Below are 21,323 nucleotides of genomic sequence, written 5' to 3' on the forward strand. Positions count from 1 at the left end.
TCTGTAGTTTGTGTAAAAATGAAATCTTGCCAAGTGGGCCTGAGAACTGGGGTCCCTGCTCTTGAATCCCGGATCACCCCCCCCCCCAATGAGTTGGCAAGTAATTTCGTATCTCAGGTCATCACTTTTCCCCATCTGTAAAACAAATATATTGGAGTAGGCCAGTGGTGTGATGGCAAATGTTTTAACAACCAGTTTTTTTGAAACAAATTCATACATGCATCACATGAAACACTTTTAAACTTGATTTGCATTATCAACATTTTCTTTATTACTTTCTTTTTAAAAATTTTAAATATAGTTTAATATTCTGCTAAAAATAAGAAATAATAGTGATTGAAATTTCAACCAATTAGATTTAGTAATATAGAGAAAATTCAGTGACAAATAACATGCATTTATTATTTTTTCCTTTTCACTTTAAGACTAGATAACCGACAAAACAATGAATTAAGACTCGATTTGTAGCATTTCCCCTCCCCCCTTCAGTTTCCCAGATGTCAATGTTCACAGTGAGAATGTTACAACTGGCCCAAGTTCTGTGAGCTGGCTCCAGTACATATATCCCTAAGACTTCCAGTCCCAGGATTCCATGACTGATGGGCACAGCCCATCATTTTGTGCTTTCAAATTAGGCACCCTCACAGTACTCTCTTGACTGGGGCCCTGAAACAAAGTTCATTCTTCTTGCAATTCTCCAAATAAACAGAAAAATGAATACTTTCCCAGACGAATATTCCCCACCCCTACCCCCACCCAACCATGCCTCCAAAAAAAGGGAAGAAGGAACAGAAGGGGGAAATCGTTGCTAATTTATACAGTGAAATATCTCAGGTAATAGCTTTGTAGTAGCCACCATCATGCTTGTCGCCGCTTCATGTCCACCATCTTCATTAAACAAATCTCTCTGGTGGACCAGACTTTCCTCCTGCTCTGATCAGGGGCCTAGAGAGAGGGAGGAAGATTTATTCATAAATAGTCCTGCAAATGAGCACCGTAGCCAGAGAGATTAAAAGAAGACCCTTTTATACCAGGACAGCTAAGAGCAAAGCCCCGGAAACAACCCGTGGGTCCCCACTGAAGAACAATTGAATAATAATAATAGCGTTTCTCGATCACTTCAAGGTTTGCGAACTGCTTATAAGTATTATCCACTTGAGCATCACAACCACTTTGGGAGACGGGTTCTGTGAGAGGCGAAGTGATTTGTCCAAGATTTCATCAGTCTTTGCTGCCAAAGAAATAATAGCTACGAAGGATGGAAAGCTAGGAAAGCTTTCCTAAAGTGATTTTAGGATCTTGGCTTTAGAGTCACAAGGAACCTTAGCAGCCATCTTGCCTAACCCCTTCATTCACAAATGGGAAACTGTTCCCCTGAAAAATTACTTGCTTAAGGTCTCACAGGGAGCAAGTGTCATAGGCAGGACTCCCTGCCTCCCAAGTCCAACATTCCACCCACTGAAGCTGTTATCACCTTGGAAACCCATGTGTTTCCTCATCTCGGGCCACTGGACAAAGTTGTTGGAAAGGTGTGGATAAACCAGAGAAGACAATCTGGGGTGGGCTTAGAGTAACTAACCAAAGGGTCCTGAGTAGAGGCGGAATGGGGAACAAACACAGGAGGATGTGGGGACATTAGAAAGAACCTCCTCGCTTCCATGGTTTTGTGGCTTTGCCTTGGGGGGGCCCCAAGTCACAAGTGGGCGCCCTCGTTTGCCCTGGAATCCACGAATGAAGGTTAATCAGATAACATGTTAATCCCCTTTTCTTTTGCCTCCCCTACAAGATCTAAAAAAGAAGCAAAAATAAAAGGAGGGGGAAACAGGAAATGATGGTAGAATGGAGGAGAAATGGTGAAAATGTAGAAATGAAGGGAAAACAAGGGAATAATGAGACCCCAATGTTTCCTTAATAACTTCTTTTAGAGTCGAGATCCTTTTTTATTTATTTTTTTTCATCCAGGAGTTGTAGTGCTGGGTTGGGAGGACAGCAGGCAAGTAGCAAGCAGATAAGATGGATAAAAATGCGTGAGGAGACTGAAGTATGTCCACTCTGATCTACACCCCAGCCTTGGTGAAAACCCCCATTAACTAGTGTTTCTGCAGGAAGCCAGCATAGATCAGAGGGGAGGAAGGGAGCAGGATAGAAAGAGGGGCCAGTGGGGAAAGCAGACCCACCTTGAGCATTTACTGCCTTGAGTCAGCGGATGCTCAAGCCTGGAGGCCGTTTTCTGTCTGAAATCGAAACTCCTTCTGGCCTCCATCATTGGAGGAACCAGTCTCGAAACACAAGAAAGTGGGTAACCAGAGGAACAGAAGATCGGGCCTCATTTTGTAGAGAAAGAAGTCTCATCCCTCGCACCGACTGTTTGCATGTGGGCCCTTACAACAGGTTACACCAGGCCAAGAACAAAACTTCAGCACATCCAGCAAGAGAAGTTAGGAAATTGGGACTCACTTGGGCCTCGACCTCCTCACCTAGAGCAAGATTGGTCTGGATCATCTCCAAAGTTTTGAAGAGTTCTGTGATTCTGTGACCATACAATGCTTCAGATTTAACTACCCTCCTTGTGGTCTGAGCTGTGTTTGCAGGAACAGCTTCATATTGTTTTGGTCTGGAGATCAATTGGCCCAAGAACTACTGGGAGTCACCTTGTAACCCAGCCCAGCAAAAAAAAGAGCATGGGAACTATCAGCAGAGAATGATGGGGAAGAAAGATGAGGAAGGAAGCGGGTGGGGTGGATATTAATAAGGGAGAGTCCTTCTATTTGCTTAATATCACTAAAAAAAAAAAAGAATTTTTTTTACTGAAATATGGGGAAACAGCAAACATCAGCAAAACATGCTGAAAAAGCCAAAGCAACAGACCTAAAAAGAGAACTCTTCAAACCACTAATTCTGTTGTTCGTCCTTTGTTCTAGAAAAAGACTTCAGGAGGATGTTTCTTAATGAAAAGCCAGAGAAGAATTGAGGCAAAAGATGACCTAGTTTGTCTTCACAAAAGAATCAGTCTAGGAGGGGAAGACCCGCCTGCTGAATTGAATTAAATAAGACCTAAACGAGAAATAAATTAGGGACTGGTCTCCTCTCCTATGAAGTCATAGTATTCAGTAAATTTTATGGGCAATTAAAGAATGACAAAACAATGTACAGAACTGTAAGGAGAAATATACAAAAGTGTAATTGTATTAAGAGATCTCACCGCTCTCAGAATGTGACAAAGTAAGCAAAGGATTGAAAAAGGAAATAGGGAGTTTGAAGGATTCATTAAGTATGGTAAAATTAGTTAACAGATGTAAGGAGAAGCATTTTCTTTCCAAATCTCTATGGACTAATCACAGAAATTGGTTATATACTGGGATATACATAAGTCAAACTTAGTGACACAAAAAATCAGAAATTTTACATAATTTATTCTCAGACCTCAATATAACAAAGTTAGAAAACAGAAATATAATTTAGAATTTCCTCACCTCATGGAAATTTTTTTTTAAAGGCAACTAGATTGCTAAGATAACACTGGAATCAGAGAAGAAACCTATAATACAACACATAATATTTTAAACCAATAAAAATACAGAAAAATATTGTTCAGTCATCTCTAAGTTGTTTCCAACTCTTTATGACCCCATTTGGGGTTTTCTTGGCAAGATACTGTAGTGGTTTGCCATTTCCTTCTCTAGCTTATTTTACAGATGAAAAAACTGAAGCAAATAGGATTACATGACTTGCCCAGGGTACACAGCTAGTAAATATCTGAGACCAGATTTGAATCTAGGTCTTTCTGACTCCAGGCCTAGTACTCTATCCATTGCAAATGCACCATTTAAAAAAAAAAAAAATAAAGCTATTGTGAAAGGTTAAAAAAAACTTTAGGGAATATTTATCATGTTTTAGGAAATCAATATCACATTTCCACATATAAAAGTGATAACCAAAGAGAAACAGATGACTACCTATATCAGCACAAACATCCTGAATAGATGCAAAAAATGGGGAATATGACTAGCTCAATAGCAAAAATAAATAGGGAAACATCAAAGAATGCCAGATTTTTTTTTGTGGGGGGTGGGGGAAAAGGAAGGGGAAAGAAAAGATTCTTGACTTAGATGAAATTAGATTCTCTTGTTGGAGAATTTTCTTAACACCTCAAAGAATAGTTAGATTGGTCAGTGGTGGAGGGATGGAAGTCCTTGTTCCAAATACTCAGACATTTACCAACTGTGCTGTCCCGGGCAAGTCATTAAAACTCTCAGCCTTTATTTCTTCACCTGTAAATAGGGATGATGATAATAGAGGTTGTAAGGATTAAATTAGCTTTTTGGGTTCACTTTGTAAATCTTCAAGGGCTAAATGCCAACTACAGGAATGCCCTCAAAACATACATGGTTGTCTTCCAAAAACCAAACAAAGATAACACCAAAAAAGAAAATTTTCAATTGATTTCACTTATGAATTCAGATAAAAAAATCCTAAATGAAATCTTAGCAAACAGAATGCATTGCCACACAGAGCTCTAAGTAGCAATTTTTGAAACTTAGGCAAACAACCTGAACATTCATGAAAAGTACCTTCAAATCAACTTTTAAACGCAAATTCAAAGGAGTGGAAAGAGAAACACTAGGATGCCTGGGGTCTTCCCTTCACATGCAACATGACCACACAAGACTGGGGAGGAAAAGAGGCCTGCTATTTCCATTTTTAACTAAAATGATTAAAATTTTAAATTTTTATCTAGTGACGCTAATGTCCTCTAAATTTTAATACCACTGGGCAAAGCCATAATGACCCCATTAATATTAAATCAGTCAACAAACATTTATAAAGTGTGTATCATATGCCGCAGGCACTGTGCTAATCTCTGGAAACACAAATACAAATAATTATTAAAATTCCCTTCAAAATAACCAGGATTAAGTGGTTAATTGAGCAAAACGGCTATCTAAATCTGCCTCGTGCTTCTCTAGTTGTTTTCCTATATTCTATTGTCACATAAGTAGAAAATAAGAAGAAAGACAAATTTCACTCATAGTAACAACATGAACTTGAAATAGTGGAAGGTTAATCTAATGAAGCTAGATTAATTAAATTAATTAATCTAAATGTAAAGTTATTAGAGTTACTAACAAAGTTACAAAAAGAAAACTATGAAACCATAATGGAAGGAATAATAAACACCGATTAAGAGTATCAAGGATCCCTCACCTAAAGTGTTTTTATGTGACATATCTATTGACATTTACTATAATAGAAATTAAAATGTTAGCATTATTATAAAAGTAGTTTTTGTCTTAAAAGAATCCCCAAAAGAATCTTGGGGACCCTTGCTTCGGGTGATCGCTATGTTACTATGGGCAAGTTATTTTATGTTCAGTTTCCATATTTGAAAAAGGAAGGTTGGACTCAAGGATCTCTAAGATCTTTTATAGCTCTATATTTAGGGAAAAATAATTTAATAAATTGAAAGTAAATTGTTCCTAGATAGGAACATAAAATATAGGAGAAGTGACAAATGTCCTCATAGACACACAAATAGCTCTCATATTTATTATGAATTATATTGCTCCATCACAGACCAAGGACCACTTGGAAACAAATGGAAACAAAACTTTCCCTACCAAGAGACAGCATGGTACATTGTATCTAACATCAACAGACTTGTTTTCCAATCCTGACTCTCCCCTCTTACTCTAAAATCAATGTTCTCATTCTCACCCCTACCTCTTAGAATCCCCAAATTATTTCAAGACTTAGCTTAAATATCATTTTCTGTAGGTAACATTTACTAATCTCTCCTCCCTCAATCTTCTAGAAAGCTGTCTTCCATCTGCTCTCTTAAATATAGTTTATGCCTAATAATAAACAAGTTAGCCTCCTATTAGAATATAAGCTTCTTGAAGCAAAAATTGTCTTTAATTTTATGTCTCTATCCCTTAACACAGTGTGTACTCTTTAATAAGCACTTAAATTCTTATGTATTGATTGATAGTGTTTCCCTTTTGCTTTTAATGCTAGTTTTTGGATTTAGTTATATACTCCTTATAATAATGTTAAGCAATTACCTCCATTTATCTATGGCTCTGTTATAGGGTTTGGTGAATAATATTTATGATTTGTGAAAAATTTTTTCTTTCTACTTCTATTGATATAATTTTGTGGTCTTATTTTTAATATGATTTATGTTAATGATTTCCTAATGCTATCCTGTTATTTCATCCCCGATAAAATATAACTTGATCATCATCAATATTTTTTTAGATCTATCGCCATAATTTTGTTTTTTTGTTTTCAACTAGGATTATACTTCTCCAGTTTATGTGTTAGAACCACAATTGCCTCATAAAACATGTTTGTAAAGTGTTTTCTTTCTCAGTTTTTGAGGGTGTAATTTGTGCTGCAGAAGTGTTAACAGCTTTTTAAACATTTGATAGAATTTATCTATAAATCAGTCTGACTAGAGTGTATTTCTTTTGTAATCAGTCCAATTTAATACTTATTTCTTCTATTGTGATTTTTCTTAGTTCATTTTGTATTTTCAGTTTGATTTTCCGCTCTTAAAAAAAAAACCTAGTTAGCTAAAGTTTTGTCAATTTGCTAATCTTTTTGAGGAAGTGGTCTTTAGTTTTATAAATTCTGTAGTCTTTTTGTTTTCCATTTTATCTAGTTCTCCTCTAATATTAAACTTTCCCTCAGTTTTTTGAAAATTTATTTTCTCATTTTAACATTACATCTTTTATTCAATTACCCCTTCTTTTTCTATTTTGTTAATGTATTTTTTAAGAGTTGTAACTTTAAGGTCAGATTTAGCTGCATCCCGGAAATTTTGATGTATTATCTCATTTGTCTCATTCTTTCACATTATTATTATTTTTATATTTTATATTAATTTTTCAAGTTTTGCTTGTTTACAAAATTATGATTTTTGTTGTAATATTATTTTTAAAAGTATGTTCCATATTTTCTGCTTTTTAACATTCTATTATAATTTTGTTCTAGCCTCTCTGTGTCAGAGTGCATGACTGAGAGTTTTTTGTTTTTGTAAAGGTACCATTCAGTGCTAAGAAATACGTATATTCTTTAATGTTCCCATTTGGACAATGTCATAAAAATGTTTTCAGTCTTATAGTTTCCTTCTTTGTTTATCATTCTATCAGATTCATTCTCCTATAGGAGAATATGTCTCCTATACTGCTGTGTTACTATCCATGTCTGTTTGCAATTCAGTTAAATTTTCCTTTACAAATTTAAAGCAATATCATTTGATGCTTATATCTTCAATATTAATATAGGTTCATTATCAATGATTTCTTTAATTGTAATATAGGTTCCCTGTTTATTTCTTCTGATAATAGCATAACAGGGTCCATGCTATCATGGCATAGGAAACTCCTCAGTGAGGAAATTCCATTTGCTGAGATCGATTGGCACTTTCTCTTCAACTTATAGTTTTAAAGTTTCCTAGAACACTAAGGGATTAAGTGACTGATCTAGGAACACATAGTATGTATCAGAAATAGGACTTTAAGTGAGATCTTCTTGGCTACAAGGCTGGGTCTTTTTTGACTACACCAGGTTCCCTCTCTTGGTAATACACATTCTTCTTTTAACTTTGTCTGTTAGCATGATCACAACTACTGTTTTGGGTTTTTTTTAAAACTGTTTTGGGTTTTTTACCCTATGCATAGTCAATTTTGTTCTAGTCTCTTTCAGATATTCTTTTTCAAATGAGATTTCAAGTCAGAAAGACTTGAATTTGAATCTTTCACTATGATTAACTATGTGATACTAGGCAAGTCACTTATATCTCTAAACCTCAGTTTTCTCATTTGAAAAATGGGAAAATGGGGGCAGCTAGGTGGTACAGTGGATAGAGCACCAGCCTTGAAGTCAGGAGGACCTGAGTTCAAATATGGCCTCATACACTTAACACTTCCTAGCTGTGTGACCCTGGACAACTCACTTAACCCGACTGCCTCAGCTTAAGAGAAAGAAAGAAAAGGAAAGAAGGAAGGAAGGAATGAAGGAACAAAGGAAAGAAGGAACGAAGGAAGAAAGGAGAAAAGGAAGGGAAGAAAGGGAAGGAAGGAAGGAAGGAAGGAAGGAAGGAAGGAAGAAAGAAAAAATGGGAGGACTAATAGAACTCATATCAAAAGTTGCTGTAAGGATTAAGTTAGATAATATGCCTAAAATAACATGGTTAAAGTACTTTGCAAAATCTTAGAGTTCTCTGAATCAGCCATTTTAAATGTCAATTCAGTTAATTTACAGCCTTGGACAGTCTCTTGGTGCTTCCCAGTTTCTGTCAAAATTTTTGCACAGAACTTAGGAAAAGGGGAAATAGGTCCTGGCTCTTGAGTTGTGAAGGGTAACCTCAAGAAAGAAACTTTTGTTTCATAGCCACAAATGCTCAGGGAGTGGGGGTAAAGATGGGAGTGGTGGTGCAGAATAGGAATCAGTTGACCTCATTCTCAGCCCTTTTCCTCTCCTAAAGCAACTTGGGTGCTGGAAGATAGCCAGTTATGAGTCTACCTGCCTCCTCCTCCGACTCTCTCCCCCTTCCCCCCCCCCCCCCAAGCAAAGTTCTTTGTAGCTTCTTCTCCTTAGAGGAGGGGCTCAGAAGTTAAGACACCAATGTGGGCACAAGACACTCTTGTGTAAAGTCTGGGGATTTTTGTTCTGGTTGAGCTGCCTTTTCAGGCAGGTAAGTCCTTAGCAATGGGGTTCAATGGAAAGAGCAATCTCTCTTTCTGCATGCAAAGAACCCAGGGCTCAAATTCCATTTCTGGTCCTTTCTCCCAATGTGATCCGTCCAATGTCACACTTTACTTCCCATCTGTAAATTAAACTTCAGTGAAGACATTGACCAATGATGAAAGGGAGGGTAACCGTGAATCTAAGGAGGTCAAATAGGTATTAAATTAAAGTTATTCATTTCATTTTAATAATTACAACTAAATTATTAATTCACTGCTCAATCTTCCTTGGGAAGGAGGGGGACAATAGTTCTGTGTGTGTACCTCTTCAAGAGAAGAGAGAGGGAGAGAACATAATTGGTCCCTCTTGTTTTGAAAAGATCATATGTTTCATAATAACTAGCATTTATTTATAGCATTTTAAGGTTTGCAAAGTACTTTACAAATATTTTCTCATTTGGCCCTCTTAACAATCCTAAAAGATCCATAACTTATTTTACAGATAAGGAAATTGAGACAGGCACAGTTTAAGAAACTAGCTTAGAATCCCATATTTAGTAGGCAACTTAAGCTAGATTTGAACTCAGGTCCTCCAAGTCTAGCCTTCTGTGTGTACACTGTGCTCCCTGGCTGCCATTAGGGCTAGAAGGGGTTACCACTTCAGTTTTACAAATGAAGAAATGGAGGCCAAAGGACATAGGATCACACATCTAGTAAATGTCTGAGAGGGGAGTTGGCTTCCTGACTCCCCGTCCAGAACCTTCTCCTCTATATCAAGCTGCCTCTCATGACTCTGCTCTACATTTTTGCCATCTACCAAAGGGTTAAAATAGAAGAAAGCAGAAGTTTCCTGTCCCTCACATGCCCCAAAATACCCACAGACTCGATTGGCCCATGAGTTCCTTTATCAACTGGCAGGCCTCCAACCCCTTGAGGGCAAGGCAAGGGTACAACAATTATGTGCCCCAAGAGGGAGATGCAGAATGGAGATCATTATCTGTATATTTTAAGCTAAAATTGCGGGGCCTCACATATACTAGATGCTTAAATCTGTTGTATCGGAAAGATTTTTTTTTTCCCCTCCTGAAACCACCAGATAATTGAGTTAGAAAGTGGTGGCAGGTTTTGTTTTATTTTGTTTTGTTTGTTTGTCATTGTTGTTGCTTTCCTGGACTCCTAGATGATGTCACTACTTCTTTATTTCCTGGGATATATTTTCAAGATTATGATTTTAGACACCCCCAAAACAGGCACCACTTTAGACATTTGGCCATAAGAGGCCTTTCAATAAATCAGACAAGTCAGATGTTGGACACTGTTTCAACAAAACAAATACGAGTCCCTTACCACTATGGGCTATGTTCCTCACCCCTCCGTTATCCTTTATTTATTTGGTTTTTTCTTTTTAATTTTTTATTGTATTATTATAGCTTTTTATTTACAAAACATATGCATGGATAATTTTTCAACATTAACCCTTGCAAAACTTTCTGTTCCAACTTTTCCCTTCCTTTCCCCCATCCCCTCCCCTAGATGGCAGGTAGTCCAATACATGTTAAATATGTTAAAGTATATGTTAAATCCAATATATGTATCTTGTATTTATTTGTATGAATTTAGATCAATCCACATTGTCTCCTCTAGTAGGGATTGTTTCATGTTTGTATTTTATATTTCTACAGCACTTGGTAAAGAGTAGATGCTTAATGGCTCCTTGCTCCATTGATATTGTCAGACTGTTAATTCATAGCTAGACTTGCCTAACTTTTTCTTTGTGTCTTTTTTTTCCTTTTCTTTTTTTCCGAGGCAATCAATATTAAATGACAGAGTCACACAGCTAGTAAATATTTTATGTAAGGCCAGATTTGAACTCAGCTCTTCCTGTCTCCAGGGCCAGTGCTCTATCTACTGAGTCACCTGGTGACACACCATCATGCCCCCCTTGTCTATTTTACATTTTTTACATTTTGAGAAGACTCTTGCTGGGGGAAAAGGAAGGCTATACATGCTATAAAATCAAAAGACAAAAATATTTAAAATCCCCATTCACAGGCAGTTTTACTGTTCAAGTAGGTTGTCAGAGCAGAAGATCTAGGGAGTCCAGAGGAAGTGATTACTTTTCCTTGCATAGCTGTGCAACAAGAAAGAACGAATGCGCAGCTATTCTGAAATAGGAGGCACTTGGATTTGTATCCTGCCTCTGATGCTTACTCTCTGGGTGACTCTCATAAGTCCTCTTACTTTCTTGGGGGCACTTAGTGGATAGAACACATCGGACTTGGAGTCAGTAAGGCCTGGGTTCAGATATGGCCTCAGACAATTAACAGTTATTGTGTAACCCTAAACAAGTCACTTAACCCCAACTGCCCTTCAAAAAACAAGAACTTCCCTCAGCCTCAGTTTCCTTCTCTGTAAAAAAAGATGGCCTCTGAGATCCCTTCCGGCGGTCGATCTATCTATGATTCAATGGGGCGAGCTTGAGGAACACATATACACAAACACTCATTCCTTGGTCAGGACACAGGCATCCTTCCCTGTCACGCTTCCCTCCCCAGGACCCGGATTCCCCATCCAGTTCTGTTCCCAAGGTCGGGTATCCCCAGTCCTTGAAAGCTTCCTCCTCCCTCCCTTCCCCCCCAAAAAGAAAGTTTCCCCCCATCACCAGAGCTGCTGGTTTCCAGGGCCGGAGCCTTTTCACACACCGCGTTTAGCGTTTATTAGTAGCTGAAGGCTCTGTGATTGGGGCCCGGGAAGAATTCGAACCCCAGGAGTCCTCATTCCAAGCCCAGTCAAACACGCACTGCAGAATTATCAGTAATGGCAGTTCCAGCGATCTCAGCCAGAGGAACTCTGGGGGACTTACCGTGGACACCGGCAGACTCGTCTTCGTGACCCTTAAGGGAAAAAAACAAACAAAACAGAATTAAAAACAGCAGTAAGAAACGGCGCGTGTCCTTCCGAGTGCTGGGGAGGAGGCTCCGGATTTCGCCTTTCTCCGTTTCTCCAGCCCAGCTTTGGGCCGATCGAGAGCAGGCGCTTTAATACTAGTCCCCCGACCCTCTGCTCCTTGGACAATTTCTTCCGTTTAAACGCGAGTCCTGCAGCGAGAACAGCGCAGTCCTGAAACTGCCGTCTGCGCGCCGCTCTTCCCGCGTTACTCCCCCTCACCTCCTCACTTGCTCCTTCCCTCCCGGACAGCGCAGGCCTGGAACTGCCTTTTCCTCCTCTCTGGGAATTTCATTCCCATTAAGGCTCTGTTTAGGGGCCACCTTCCAGGATTTCCCCCCCCCGATTCCTCCAGCCTCCTAGTCCCCTCCCAATCACTTTGCATTTATTCTGTGACCCTGTCCGAGCTCCCTCCTCTGCCCCCCCAGCTCCGGGAGGACAGAGGATTCTGTTTCCCGATCCCCCAGGACGGGGACATAGGGATGGGACTAGATCTATAATCTCACTCCCAGCTGAGGAAAATCCCTCCGCAGTGCTGGTCCCCAGATCTCTGCAGTTTAGTCTCGGAGAGTTAGTGGCCTGGGCCATCAGCCTGGATGGGTCAGAGGCTGGATTTGAACCCCACATGTTCCTGGCTCTCTATCCATGTTCTAATGCTGCAGATGCTTGATTGATCGCTGCCCAGGCAGGTTCTGCTTGGGTAGATCATCCCTAAACCCTAAACCGGGTGATTATTCGTTTCAGGAAGGCTCCGGGCCTTCTCTCCCACTGCTGCTCCTGGGGCTTTATCTCATTAATTTTCCATCTGCAAAGAGCCCTGGTTTGGGGCTCAGAAAACTCGGATTTAAATCTCAGCTCCCACCTGTTGCATAAGTTGGGGAAGATGCTTTAAATTCTCGAAGGCAAGGGGAGGGGTCGTTATGGAGCAGAATGAGCTGTTTTGGGGATGGGGTGAGGGAGTCTCCCTAACCCTCTGAGCTTGGAGAAACTAGGCAATGACTCAGCAGAGGAGATTGTGGTCTGGGGTGGAGAGAAGTATGGAAAGAAGGATTGCTTCTTACTCTGGCAGATGGTAATGGCAATGATCAGGGCCAGAAGTAAGACAACACAGACACCCGTCAGGGGCACCCAGATGTACAGGTCACAGGAGAAATCCAATACCTTCGTTCCTGTATACATGAAACAGAGGGAAACTCAATGAGGCAATGGTCTTCCTGATCATGTCATGGCGGGCAAGAAATTTTGGAGAACATTTCCTATCTTCATCTGCTTCAATCTCCCTCTCCCTTCCAGGCCAGCTCAGAAGCAACCTCCTCCAAGAAGAATTTCCTATTTGCCTCTCCCCACTCTCTCTACTCCCAGAAGCGATTTGTCCACCCCCACCCCCCAATATAGCCCTCTGGGGAGACCTTATTCTTGTACTAATCCCATTCTGATTGTATCATAAAGATGATATAAAGTACATAGCTAAACCCTTCTCCCCCTCACCCCAAAGAGATTCTAAGTTTAGCATTTGGTGTTTTAATCTTTACTGCCTAATGTGGCACTCGGTACATAGTGAGAACTTGATAAAACATTTGTTGAGATCCTACTGCCTTCCATTGGGGAGCGTCCTTTGCCTATTGCTAGGACAGCACTGAAGGTTCTGGGGGGGGGGGAGAGGAGACAGGAAGTGATGAGCAGATAGAGGTGGGGGGTAGGGTGTGAAGTCCAAGTTTCTGGACCCTGCAGGGTTTCCCAAGATAGTGTCCGAGGGCATCACCTCCAAGTGCGGGGACACATGTCAGGGTTAGGCTGGAACTCCCCTAAGAAGCTGAGGACAGGGAGATAGGAGTCATTGCCTCACCTTGGAAGCTGGCGTTGGGCTTGCATTTCCCAGAATTTGCTGAATTCTGGATGGGAGAGCCGATGGTGGTCAGAAGAGTGGTAGTCTTGGGCTTGGGCGCAGGGGTAGTGGCCTTTACTGGGCAGAGAAAAAAGGGAAGAAAGTGAACCAAGTTGGTGGGGGAGCTCTCTGACTTAATATTTCCTCATCCTTTATAAGTAACAAATAATTCTCCCTCTGATCTTCATCCCTAGGCAAGAAACACTCTCCCTCTATTCTCAGTTAAACGCAGAGATGTTGGGTCATTATCTTTCTACAGAGACACAGTCCCAATCCAGCTCAGGGGTTCCTCTCCGCTCCCTAATACTTTCCCCAGGCTGGGAGCAGAGAAAACATTAGCACAATTTCATCAGTAATAGTCATGCACTCGGCATTATTCGTTCAACAGGAGAATTCTGCACGTGAGCCAGTTCTTGCAGAATTCAGCGGACAAGTTGGTACTTTCTAAGGATGGAGCAAGGCATCTGTGTTTCTACAGGTGCAGGTCCATTTTTTTTGGTCTATGGATGGGTTATCCATAGATCTGTTTTTATCCACATATCTGTCCTTATGTGTTTAAAGACCCATGGGCAGAATAGCATGCTCCGGGAGCAAGAAGTAAGAGATATTTAGATGAATTTTGGCTCAGTAGTCTTGGGTTCTAATCTGGATTCTGCTCTGAGCAAAGTAGTGGATCATTCTGGGTCTCAAGTCTTCCTCTATGAAGAATAAACAAGCTATTTTCTGATGTAGTCAGAAGCTCCTCATTCCTACTGGGCAATCTTGGAAAATCACATGATCTTTTAGAAGTCTCAATTCTTTTATCTTTAAAATGGGCATAATACACCTTTCCTATTTATTAATCTCAGGCGGTTATTGCCAGGCTCACATGAAATACAGAAAAAAATGCTTTCAGAACTTTAAAATAAATAATTTAAGGCTTGTTGAGTTATCACTCAACAATTTAGAACTTCAGCTTGGGTGATGCTGTTTATAACCCAATACATGGCTACCCACCCTCAGTCTCTCCCGTCCTTGTCTTTCATTAAAACTCCCCCTCAACAAGCTCTCTATGTGGGAAGGGCATCAGATCCAAACTTTAAAGGACCATCCAGATGTCAGTTACTTATCATTATTGTGCAACTTTTTGAAGAGTATGTTCGTGGGATCTGAGTCCCCTTCATATTAATGGGTGCGGGGAGGAGGATGAGGAGATACTGAGGAAGGCTGGATTACTGATGATCTCTAGTAATAACAGTAATAATAATTTAGGGTTCCAAAATCCTTTCCATGCATTAAAGGTTCATAGATGTATGAGTACAAGACTTTAGCTGTCCTTCCATATCTCCCGGATGAGGAAAGTGAGATCCTTATCTTTGGATCTCAGTGGATTCTCAGCGGCCAGGATGCTTGAAGTCACCCAGCACCAAATGCTCTCTGTGGGGCTTTGGTTTTCTGGGCAGGGTCACCCACTGTGATCCTGGCGCAGTGAAAAAAGGGAACCGTGCCCTGGAGGCTGGCCAGCCTCCCGACCCTACTCGGAGGGCGCGGGTGGTTGTCCGGGACAGCTCCCGATGCGCCCCCGTCAGTGCCTTGTCCCAGGGATAGATAGGGTAGGGACAGCCGGGTCCTGAGCCCTTCCGGGACTCGGAGGTGGGGTGGGGTAGGGTAGGGTGGGTGGGGGTGGAGCTGACCCAGCACCCTCCCAGGACCTCAGCAGCGGGTCCGGGCCCTGACCTGGTAGAAAGACAGCTACAAAGGGGCTGAAGTACATGATGGCATTGCGGGTGACCACGCAGAAGTAGTAGCCCTGGTCTTGTGCTCGGAAGTCCTTCACGGTCAGGCGGTAGGTGGAGGGCGAGACCTTCTCCCCCGCGAATTTCGTGGCGTCCAGGCCGTCGGCCAGCTTCACGCTGTTCGTGCCGCCCGAGATGTAGAGCAGAAAGGTGGGGATCAGGGCTCCGGGAGCCTGGCGCAGCCACGAGCACCCCGTGTTCGAGGAGCTCAGCGCCTCGCACTGCAGCCGCACCTGCTCAGACTGCCTCACGTCCCGCTTCTCCGTCGGGTTCATCCGGAACCCCTGCTGCGCTTGGGACCCGAAGGGCTCTGGGAAGGAGACAGCGAGAACCCGGGGCCCGAGAGCTAGCGTCACGTGCTCCTCGGCCCGGCCACCCCAGGAGGGCACGGCGGTCCCAGTTGCGCCCTCCCTCCCCGGCTGTGCCCTCGGGCTCCGCGAGCCAGGATTCCCTTCCTCTCTCCCTCCCTCCCTCCCTCCACCTCCGGCCATAGGCCCGGATGCTCCGGGACGGACCGAGGCCGGGGTCCCGAGTTCTGGGCGCACTGTGGCTACTCACGCAGCAGCAGGGCGAGAGGCAGGAGCAGGGATCCGACGGCGGAGCTGGAGCCCATCTTTGGCTCACTTGGTACTTCCCGCCCCGTCCAGCAGCCCCAATGGAACCAGAAAGTTGGCCGAGTCCCGGTAAGAGGAGGGGGGCCCCGGCTCGGTGAAGGGTGGAGAAGCTTCTCCGTCTAGCTCCGAGGAGACCAAAGGATGTGATGTCATTTGATACCCCCAAAGAAAAAAAAATCTCCCTCCTTGAGGTTGGCCACCTCCCACCTGCGAGTGGTGAAGAACTGAGGGACGGAAAGGGAAAGCAGAGGAGAGGAGCCTGCAGATGGGGGCGAGAACCCTTCCCTGCCGTCCACCCGGTCCAGACATCCTTGGTGGTCGGAGGGAGAAGGGCCCAACGGGTGGCTCGTGTTATATGTGGGGAAAGAGCCCGGGCAGGCCTAGTCTTAATTTGTTACTGGGTTTGATAGGAAGGGAGACAAGAGATAATTTAATTCAACCGATTGTTATTAAAAATCAACTCAATATGTTCTGGAAGTTAGAACAGGATTCAAAAGTCTGTTGACTCTCCCGGGTGACTGAGTATAGATCTGTGATCCAGGAGGAGAGATCTTTCTTGCAAAGTCTTTTAGAGGAAGAAGGGAGAAGACAAGAAAAAGAGATAAAAGTGGACAATGGTAACAGCGGAGTGGAGCAGAGGTTCTCAATTTGGGGTTCATGGGTAGATTTCAGGCCACCCATGACCATGAGTGGGGCAAAGTAATTTTTCAATTATTACTTACTTCTAACTGAAACTTAGTCTTTCTTTCAATTATGAAAGTAGATAATAAGCAGAGTTAAGAGAAGGATTCCATGGCCTTTACAGGGCTGCCCGGGAGGCCCGTGATGCAAAAAAAGGTTCAGAACCCCTGTTCTAGAAGATCATAAGTTTAGAGATGGAAGAGAAGCTTTGAAGGCTTATGCTAGCTCTCCCCATTTTAAAAAGGAAGAACAGAGGCCCAAGGGTTAAATGATTTGCTCAATCACGGAGTTGATAAGGGTTGGATCCTTTGATTGCCAATCTAGTCTTTCCACTGCATTATATTGTCTCATTGGATGAAATCTCATGAATATTTCTTAAGTGCCTACTATGTGCAGTAGATTAGTGTTTTCAGCTTTTACTCCTAGTTTAAGGTTTAGATCTTTATTTCTTCCTTTGTGAGAGAGAGAGAGAGAGAGAGAGAGAGAGAGAGAGAGCAAGAGAGAGAGAGAGAGAGCGAGAGAGAGCGCCAGAGCTCGAAAGAGAAACAGAGAGAGAGAAACAGAGAAAAACAGAGATAGAGACAGGAACAGAGAGAAATAGAGAAACAGAAAAACAGAGAGAGAGAGAGAGAGAGAGAGAGAGAGAGAAGAGAGAGAGAGAGAGAGACAAAAACAGAGAGTGAAAGAGAGAGAAAAACACAGAGACAGAGACAACAACAGAGAGAGAGAGACAGAGAGAAACAGAGAAACAGAGAGAAAAACAGAGAGACAGAGAGAAGAGAGAGAGAGAGAGAGAGAGAGAAGAGAGAGAGAGAGAGAGAGAGAAGTATAGGAATGGAATGATCAGTACTTAGTATGATTCTTTTCAGGGGCAGTGAGAGTATATCGTATATTAAACTACTACCATGTACTAAACACTGCCTTCCTTCATCTTTAGAAATATGAATAGAAAAATTAAGGCAGTCCTTATTCTCAAAGAACTCCACCTTTTAATGGGGGGAGATAACACATTTGGGAGGTTTTATTTGCAAATCAAATATAAAGACCACAAAATCCTTCTGGGTGATGATGTGTCTCCACTAATATCATTTCTATAGATAAAACCATATCCATTTTTGATGTTAAGCCATTTAACATTTCCAAGGACTTTGGTGGTGAGAACTTTCTTTTCTGGGTCTTAAGTAGCTGTGACTTCAAATAGAATACTTGTCTATTTTCGAGAAAAGTCGATTGACTTTAGTCTCTCTGTGTGTGTGCGTGTGTGTGTGTGTGTGTGTGTGTGTGTGTGTAGATCTGTAAAGTCTGCAGATGTTTTCTGCTGGGTTGAGAAGCTCTCTTTCAGGAGGGAATGAGAGGGAGGCATATTTTTTACCAGAGTCTGTAGAATGATGAGATTATATTAGATTACTACTAGAATGGGCTTTTCCCTAAAAGGAATCTGGGAAGATGAGTTAGAGCCAGATTGTGAAGGCCTTATAATGCCACAGAGAGGAGTTTATATTGGATCCTAGAGACAAGAGAGGAACTACTGGAGTTTTTTTCTTTTTTCTTTAAATGATGCTGTATTATTTTTAAAATATTTTCCCCTGCTTGCATGCAAAAAACAATTTTAAAAATGTGTCCTTTTTGTTGTTTACATTTTGAGCTCCAAATTCTATACTTCTCTCCTTCTTGATCCCTTTCTCTGAGACAATAAGTAGTCTGATATAGGTTATACATATGTATTAATCATTTTGTGCAAGAAAATTCAAGAAAGAAAGAAAAAAGAAAGAAGGAAAGAAAGAAAAAAGAAAAGAAGGAAGAAAAGAAAAGGAAGGAAGTGAAAAATAGTATGCTTTAGACTACATTCAGAGTCAGATCTTTTTCTGGAAATAGCATTTTTTTTTCATCATGAGTCCTTTGGTATTGTTTTGAATCGTCATATTGCTGAGAAAAGTGAAGTCATTCCCAGCTCTTCCTACATTGTTGCTGTTACTATGTACAATGTTCCCCTGGTTTTATCCTCTTTACTTTGAATCAATGTCTGTCATTGAAGTGTCTTGATCAGGGAAGTCATACCTATGCTTTAGGAATATATCCGTTTACCTGCAGTATGAAGCTGACTGGAGAGGGGAGACCCTTGAAGCACAAGAGTCCAGTTAGGAGGTTATTGCCATAGTTCAAAAGAGAGGTGATGAACTAGAGAGATTGAAGTGTGAGTGATCAATATGAAGGTTAAATAAGATTTATCAGCCACTGGCTATGGAAGGTGAGTTGAGAAAAAAGTCAGATGGCTTTAATATCTATTATATATTGGTCTTAACTTCCTCATACTATATTATAAAGTCCTTAAGGACTTATTTATTTTGTATCTCCCTCAATGCCTAGCTGGGAACACCGGGAATGTTAAGTGCTTAATAAGTGTCAATTGATTGAATTCATAAATGAATAATTGAAAACCATGATGATTAGAGAACCATTTAAGTCATTAGTTTTTAATAGAGAAACTAACCAACGGCAAAGTCATTGGATTTCCCCTTCTTCAAGGACCACATTTGTCATCAAATCCAATCTTTTTATTTTACAGATAAGGAAATGAGCCTAGAGGAATAAGTGCTAGAGGACGCAAATGTAGTAAGGAACAGATTCAGGTCCTCTGACTTAAAATCCAGATTTTTTTTTTTTTCACTCTGCCTGGCTGCTTTCAAAGGAACAATCATAGCTCAAGTTTACACGGGTGTTTTATACAACACCAGACATACATTATCTTATTGGATTCTCATAATAACTCTGGGAGGTAGATGCTGCTGTAATAACCATTTTAAAATGAGGAAATTGAGGTAGAGGGTTATGGGATGGCTACTACATCTCTGAAGCAGGATTAGAGTTCAGGTTTTCCTGGCTCTTATTCAGTGTACTTTTGGACTGCCTTTTATAAAGTTTAAGGAACCAAGCAATAAGAAAGAGTCTGTAGTTGTCAGGGGCCTTACAAGTGACTTGATTCTGTTTCTCCTGTGGAGGACATGGCTGTATCAAACTTGCCAATGAAATCTATAAGCCAGATGGAATGGAGTAATTGGGATTCAGTGTTTACTAGGAAAATGATTTACCCGAGATTGACAATAGTGTAAAGATGAAGACCAAAAAGAAGTAAAGCTCTGTAACTAATAATACTCATCCTTGATCCTGGAGCCCCAGGGAGGAAACACAGCTCTCTCTTTTTGGTGGAAAGGTGGGAGAATTTGGGGTGACATTTGGTATCTGTTATTGGACTTGCTCTCTTGTCAGTTGATTTCATCAGATTGTTTTTCTTTGTTAGAAGAGAGGCTCATGGCAATGGTGGGTGTTAGATAAAGAAATGACTATGATGTAAAAACAGAAAGCAACAACAACAGCTTGGTTTTAGATAAAACCTGAATTGTTTTTTTTCAAATCAGTATTGGGTGGTCTCGGTCTGGAAATTCCCTCTCCCAAATGTAGATCTCATGATACTTTGTGACATAAGGCTTAGAAAGTTGCCTGAAACTTGGCTTTTCTCAACAATGAGTGATTCAAAGCAGCTCCAATAGACTTGGAATGAAGTGTCAGAAAGAGAACTGTGGAGACCGAATGTGGATCGAAAAAAAGTATTTTTTAAATTTATTTCTTCCTTTTTAATTGCTTTCTTTTTTTGCCCTAGTGATACATGTACATTAATTTTTAAATACACATTTCTTTATGAATCACGTTGGGAGAGAAAAATCAGAACAAAAGGGAAAAACCATGAGAGAGAAAAAATAAGAAAAAGAGAAAAAAAAGTGAGCATAGCATGTGTTGATTTACACTCAGTCTCCATCATTCTTTCTCTGGATGCAGATGGCATTTCTAATCCAAAGTTTATTGGAATTGCCTTAGATCATTGAACCACTGAGAAGAACCAGGTCTTTCATAAGTTGATCATCGATAAACACAGTATTTTCAAGTGTTTGGTTTTTTTTTTCTTTCTCAAGTTTTTTTTCCCCTCTTGGTCTGATTTTTCTTGCACACCATGACAAATATGGAAATATATTTAAAAGGATTGCATATATTTAACCTATGGCAGATTGCCTGCTGTCTTGGGGAGAGGAGAGGTTATGGAGGGAGGGAGAAAAATTTGGAGTGCAAAGTCTTACAAAAATGAATGTTGAAAAGTATCTTTATTTGGAAAAATGGAAAAAAAAATTGCCTGAAATCCTGAGGAATAAGGTGACTTCCCCATAGTTTTGAAGTTATCAATTTAGAGATAATCAGTCCCAATCCTATCATTTTAGAGTTGAGGAAGCTGAAGCACAGAGCTGCTAAGTGACTTGCCCAGAGTGCCACAAGTATTAAGCCACTTGAAGTAAGATTTATGTGTTTATTTTTTAACACATTTAACACATTATATTATGTGTGGACTCCAAGTCCAGCACTCTACTCATTATCCCACACTGCCTCCCTATTTAACACTCCACTGCATTTCCACAAAATGACAAATAATTAAACTTACTTTTTAAAAAAAATCAAGGTTCTTTATGATACTTAGGAGTGAGAGATGGGGAGGGGATGGTTATATAATATGAAAAAGTAGGTATCCAAGTGAAAGCCTGCAGGAAGCCAGCTGCAGCTGGCTAAGGTTTCTTCCATCCTTTGAGCTCTGAAAGGCTGTCAGAACCTGGGCAGACTCTTTGTACTGAGCGGCGCTGAGGGGGCACAATTCGAAGGGTGGGTGTCAAACCCACCCAGGTGGTTT

General features: G+C 41.1%; 1 protein-coding gene across 2 annotated transcripts; it reads right to left on the bottom strand.

Annotated features, from left to right (window-relative positions):
• Nucleotides 1-376: 376 nt before the first annotated feature.
• Nucleotides 377-16,063, bottom strand: CD8A (CD8 subunit alpha). Of its 2 annotated transcripts, XM_051974399.1 has the most exons (6): nt 15,858-16,063; nt 15,241-15,609; nt 13,486-13,602; nt 12,701-12,808; nt 11,557-11,587; nt 377-945 (listed from the first exon to the last, which is right to left on the bottom strand). In XM_051974399.1, the coding sequence occupies exons 1-6, from the start codon at nt 15,910-15,912 to the stop codon at nt 894-896; spliced, it is 732 nt and encodes a 243-aa protein (XP_051830359.1). In that variant the 5' UTR covers nt 15,913-16,063; the 3' UTR covers nt 377-893. The 2 variants fall into 2 exon arrangements, with proteins under 2 accessions (XP_051830359.1, XP_051830358.1); XM_051974398.1 differs by lacking the exon at nt 15,858-16,063 and having other exon boundaries at nt 15,241-15,805.
• Between the last annotated feature and the right edge of the window lie 5,260 nt (nt 16,064-21,323).

This window comes from Antechinus flavipes, chromosome 2, assembly GCF_016432865.1.
Source record: "Antechinus flavipes isolate AdamAnt ecotype Samford, QLD, Australia chromosome 2, AdamAnt_v2, whole genome shotgun sequence".
Taxonomy (NCBI): Eukaryota; Metazoa; Chordata; class Mammalia; order Dasyuromorphia; family Dasyuridae; genus Antechinus; species Antechinus flavipes.